The sequence below is a fragment of the Numida meleagris genome, chromosome 7 (genome assembly GCF_002078875.1).
Source record: "Numida meleagris isolate 19003 breed g44 Domestic line chromosome 7, NumMel1.0, whole genome shotgun sequence".
NCBI classification, from domain to species: Eukaryota; Metazoa; Chordata; class Aves; order Galliformes; family Numididae; genus Numida; species Numida meleagris.
In genome coordinates this window covers 18839792-18845801 of record NC_034415.1, presented here as the reverse complement: position 1 = coordinate 18845801, position 6010 = coordinate 18839792, and the positions used below count along the sequence as shown (strand labels likewise).

The 6010-nt window shown below is 34.5% G+C and overlaps 1 protein-coding gene across 11 annotated transcripts in view; it reads right to left on the bottom strand.

Annotated features, from left to right (window-relative positions):
• The window catches only part of FUBP1 (far upstream element binding protein 1), a 37550-nt gene that overhangs the window by 10640 nt on the left and 20900 nt on the right, over window positions 1-6010 (bottom strand). For 4 of the 11 annotated variants that reach the window (XM_021404202.1, XM_021404199.1, XM_021404205.1 and 1 more), the window contains 2 exons: window positions 5626-5771; window positions 3063-3110 (listed from right to left, as the gene is read on the bottom strand). In XM_021404202.1, coding sequence (XP_021259877.1) covers window positions 3063-3110; window positions 5626-5771 — 194 coding nt within the window. Of the gene's footprint in view, window positions 1-529; window positions 5240-5625; window positions 5772-6010 lie in introns of those variants that run through there. The other 7 variants (XR_002441033.1, XR_002441031.1, XR_002441032.1 and 4 more) reach the window with 7 other exon arrangements.

Below are 6010 nucleotides of genomic sequence, written 5' to 3'. Positions count from 1 at the left end.
TCACTTTTGTTGTTTGTGGTTCAAAGAGCATTAATTTGGTGGTGTTTTTTTTAAACAGACTTGCATTTGAACTCTTAGGCTCTTATTAACCTATGCAGCTGGTAATTCAAATAGTAAAAATAATCTCAGTAAGGCTTCTAGTAGTCATTAGAATACCAACATTTGCTTGTAAAAATTCTATTTCTTCATTTCTTAATAGAGACATGGTAAGCTAGAGAAGTTTAAGTTTATGGAATCATTCAAAAATTAAGAAATTTTACTACGGTCAAATGTGCTGACTGCTCTAGTACAGTTACCTATGGAAGCCACTCTTTTGCCTCAATAAAACAGCTGTAAAATTCAGAGAAATCTAGAAAAAAGTGTAAGTTGCATGATGTTTTCAGTGAGTATTCTAATAACCATATAAATATACTTTCATGTGGGTGATGTTCATTCACATAGTCTTAGTTGCTGCGATATCTTTCCTCTAAAGCTGTAATTTCAAACTCATGAAGGCAGGGTAGGAGCATAAGAAAGACAAAAACGTTGCTATTTTTATCCATCAGTTTACATTTATTGAGAAAAACCATACAAAAAAACATTATACAGTTAACGTGTACCCATATTACATACAATGTCAATGCAAGCTCAAAACCACATTTTTGTAAAGCATTCAATTTACCTCAAGTCCAAGCTGCATCTCCCTAAGACACTGTTCCCATCACAGTTGCCTTTTAAAGCCAATCTTCTTTTTACACACGGGTAGTTTCTGCAGAGAACACTTTTCTCAGGACGAAAATGCATTTCACATGCACGCAAGAGAAATATTTGTGCATACATACGAGTTTTATAAGCTATTACTAGGGAAGAAGGAATCCTGTCAACTGTAGGCTTTCTGAAAGGCCCGGTCCTCCCTTCCTCCCCCCCACTTCCAGACAAAAGCAAAATAAGAGCCCTTAGCATGCAATGGAAAACTTAAAAGATACTTTGGAAGAGAACAGGGGAGAAACATTTTCTATCATCTGATACAATAAAATACCACTGGTAAAATGATGAAACATGTCAAGATAAGCTGTGCAAGTGAATAACGATTCTGTCTGCCTGGTCAACTTGAACAAAACAGATGACCTGTGATCATGCTAGACTGAAGATTATCCACCTGACATTTTACTTCATGTCCTACTAAAGTCTAGGCTGCAGAAAGGTATATGAAAATCTTTTTCCTACTTCAAGCATCATGCTTCCTTATAGAACTTCTCATATTCTTTACACTCTACCTAATTTGTTTAGATTCCCAGGGGGAAAAAAAAGCAAGAAACATATAAACACAGCTTATTTCATTACATTCCTAAGAAAGTCTAATTATCTTCTGCCATCAGAGTAACTCCAATAATTTTTTTTAATTCTCCCAAGAACTATTTATTTGGAGAGAGTTGGAAAATAACCACTATGTTTAGTACAAAACAGCATCCCTGTAAAGCTCTGCAGTGACAAAGTCAAGACACCTCAAATGCTATATGCTAAGGTAAGAAACTCATCTTCCACAACCTAGCAACGTTCCAATAAGCTGGCTTTCTTCTTTATTTCCTCCCACTGGCTAAACAAACCAACTGAAAAACTGTTAATATATTTTAGGAATGACAGTTATAAGAAAAAAAGTACCACTGAAAAGGAAGTGAAGAAATGACTCACCCCAACACTAAATTCACAGTATCAATATCCAAATGGAACACGCCTAACCTTTTCTTGTGTCAAAAATGAAGTCAAATTACATATTACACTACAGATCAAATATTAAGTAGCTTGAGAAACTGAACGACAACTACTGATTTAGTTCAAAAAGTCAAGATATCTAAGCTTGACCATAGAGAAGAATATAAATTAAAATAGCTTGTTTAATATTATTCAATCACAGTTTTAAAAAATTAACAGATTATGGAACATTTATGGTCAAACAAATACTTTAAAGAATGAAAAGTGATCAAAACAAAAATTATACCCTACACCATGGGATACATTTCAAATCTGTTATGCTTTTGCCAATTTTACCTTCTACATGGAGCCCTTCTACGGTCCATGCTCATCGGCTCACCAATGGCATACACTCAAAGGATTCCTCTTTACTGGTAGTAACTATCTCAGGACCTGATTCTATGAGCTATGATTTGGTGCTTGCAGCATCTTCAGCACTGTGTGTGAAAATGAAGGCAGTATTTTTGAATATTTTTCTTGAATGTACAGATAAGCAGGACTTTTGAAAGAGGAGCAGCACATTTTAGAAACAGAATAATCAACAACAAAAAACCAAATAGATGCTGCTTTACTTTAAGCTAAAAAAAAAAAAAAGAAACAAGAACCTGTACCAGACCATCTATAAGACATACAAACATTTTAAACTATTAAAATATACAGCAGTTCAGTTAAAGTATCAAGAAACAAGATACACTGACTGATATATGGATAAAATATTATTTGCTGTCTTGTTAACATTTAGTTGGTGCACATGCTTTTCCAAGTAAAACATACTAATCTGTGAAACTCCAGAATCTATTTTCCTACCTTGTCAAGTATGAATTAGCAAACTAAGTTATCTAAAAATTCCACTAACACACTGTAACTGTAAGACAAGTCATCAAGTTCAGCAATAACAACGAGAAGTTATATTCTTTGTATTTACGCCTTATGGGTTGAGTGAGAACAGTGCCCTACCATAAAAAACATTTGTGAAGGCTGTTGACATTTCTATCACAAGCAATTCCTGCATATTTTAAAGGTTTTGATTCTTTCATTGCAACAAGCAGCTATTTGAGGAAAAAAAAGAACGAAAATGACTACTTATTCTGCTTGACTTCAATTACTGCAGTCTACTCATCTTTTCTTTAAAAAAAGATACATATTTACCTAGAAATATAAACAGTTGTTCAAAAACTTAAAAAGACTTTCCACTGAAATGGAACCATGAGTAACAATGCATCTGGGAAAGCAGAAGATTGCTTTTCAATACACAACCACAAAGATCTCACAGGGACAACATTAATGTACTAAAATATTTAAATCTATATACTTCCTTAGGTTGTGCTTACCTGTTGCTTTTTTGCAGCAGAACCTAAGGTGGAAGGTCTGGGAAGGCACTGTGAAGTATAAATAATTGCACTGTTTGCAATTAATAAAGATTTTATACCTTAAATGAATCAAAATCAACAGCCTCCATTTTGTGAATGATAAAGAATCCAGTGAATTCAATTTTGCTCAGTTTAGTACATAACAAATGCACCATTCTTTAAGATTATCTGCAAAATACCATGCAAAATATCTGAACTATTATACTTCATACCCTACACTAAAGATAGCAAATACCCTCCTATCCTTTATAAGGTACCAGAATAATTCCTAATTGTAAAAGGGATAAAAATAATTCCTTCAATTTCTACATCACAGTACATACGTTGCTAATTACCTGAATAAACTACTTCAAATTTCAAGCCTCAACTTTTACTTCTCTGTGCAGCCATCCTAAAAAAAATTATTCTCAAAGCAACAATACGTTGTTCCAAGAAGATAAAGTAACAGTTATAGAATTAAAACATACCTACATCACCACGTATCTGCAAACTATCTGACGACAAAGACAACTTCTGTCTATCAAGTGGTTCCAAAAACTTCAATGTTACGATATGCATACTTTAATACACTGAATGATACAGCTGTCTCAAGAGTACTAATGAAAATACTATTACCCAGATAAACAGCAATGTGACTTTTTTTTTTTGCTATTGCTATACCATTCAGCAATACTTACCCACAAAGCTCACATTATGTGTATGTAATATGTATATACGCAAACCTATGTTTCTGAATTAAGAAGCAATTACGATTTCCTAAGATATCAGCACTGTATTCCAACATAATATTCACACAAGTATGGCATTTTCATTATGTGGAACATTGACAAAAAGATACTGTTGCAGTTCATCAATTTGTCATTCTGATGTACTTACAGTGCAATGCTCCTTGAAGGAACAATCAAGGATGATACACAGCACAGTCCTCCTCACCCCTACAGAGCTAGTTCTATACTGGCTGGATCAAACCTGCACTTCAACAGACAATGGCAAGACAGACTGTATTGCATGTTGTCTAATATATGCAAAGAGCCAATAAATATGCAAAGAGCAAACAGGATTTCAAGAGAATCAGATTTTTAGTATGAGCATTAGAGCAATAAGAAATTTCAAGTATATTAAAAAAAATAAAAATCAATCGATTCAAGTACTTGAGTATTTACGAAAATAGAAGTTATCTGCTCTGCAGGAAGTTCTCAACCACTCCCCATCACTCAAACAAAACAGCGTTTCAAGGACAGATGCAATTTCTGTAACTACTACACATACCACATCGACTTTTCTACACTGAATTTTGAAGTGGACTACTTTTAACTGAAGGCTTAAGCACATTAGACTTAAAGTAAGTTTTATAACTAGCCTGAAAAAATCCTTAAAATAGTTATGCAGAAACAGGTTTGAAGTATTCAATTAAAAACAAAAGTCATCTGCTGTAACAGCTGCACAGGTCTGAAACAGTGGTCACATGTAAAAGGAAATTTCGCTGTTAATGCAATGGAAGTATGCCAAAAGATCACCTTAAACACATGCAGTTTTAATCAAATAGAAAGAAAATTAAGATATCAAGATTACTGGTGCTAGGCAGCAAAATACAATGAATGAAAGAGATCCTCCATCTACAACTATTCTGCAAGAGGGGAGAAAACATGCTAATGACAACTGTTTAAACTCAACAAAGTTCCAGGGGAAAAAAAATCTCATTTGTGTACAGGTACCTTGATTCAGCGTTGTAAATCAATCCTATAATTCTTTGAATACCCACATATCCAACTTACCGACACAGGAGGTTTCATATTATTTATTGTAAAGCACAAAACAGGCATTTTAAAAGTGATAAAGAATACATTGAAAAAGTACATTTATATCACAAAGCATTGACCACATAATTGCAAATACATTTGCTGGAATGTGTACATCTACACTAATACTAAAAACAAACCATTTTTCATTTCTACACAGAAATATTACCTCCTATCAGTAGTGATAGATATTTTGTACATTTTCAAAAACACTATTTTTTTTTTAAACCAAACAAAATTAAGATCTTCATCAAGGCGTCTGCATCCATACATTTAACAAAGGTATTTTCCCCCACACAATGAAGCAAATACTGTATTGTCCACTTCTTATTATTGGCCCTGTGCAGAAGAGATACATAAGAGATACACAACAAGTTAAAGAAAATCCTTTAAATCGAGTTAACTCAGGAGTGAAGCCTTTAAGAAAGAAAAATTGGTTAATGTAAATGGTGGTGGCTTCTTGCATGGTTTTCAAAACCCTGGGAGGAAAAAGTTTTTCTTTTTCTTTTTTTTTAAAAAATTAAAATCACCGAACACATGGATAGATACAGAAATCAAGTTATCACGTAAACAAAGTCATCTATTAAATATTCTGATAATAGTTATTGCGCTAGGAAAAAAAAAGATGCATACTCCAAAGGTAACGAAGCAGGAGACATGCAAAAAAATATCTGTAACCACTGAAACAGAAGCCAGCCAGAAAACACACTGAAGGAAGTTTATACCTGTGGTGCTGGAGGATGTTGTGGCATTCCCTGGGGACTTGTCTGGGCATAATACGCTGCCTGCTGCCTGTAGTACTCAGCCCATGCTGCGCTGTAATCCGGCTGACCACCTGGCGGAGCTCCAGCAGGTGCAGGAACTGCTTGACCTACAAGTGATTCAAGTTATATAGCTTTGCTGCTGCAATAGAAGTGAAACAATTTCAAAATCTCACTGCCTAACAAACATTGCTTTGCTCATACTTCTAAACAGTCCTGCGGCTGCTCCTTTTTACCTTACCACTCATCCTATTATTTTAATGCGGTGATTTCCACTGAGGAACCATTAAGACAGGTTCTTCCAACTCTTGAACTGTGGTCCAGAGCCTAAGTCTTTAAACCATCTGGT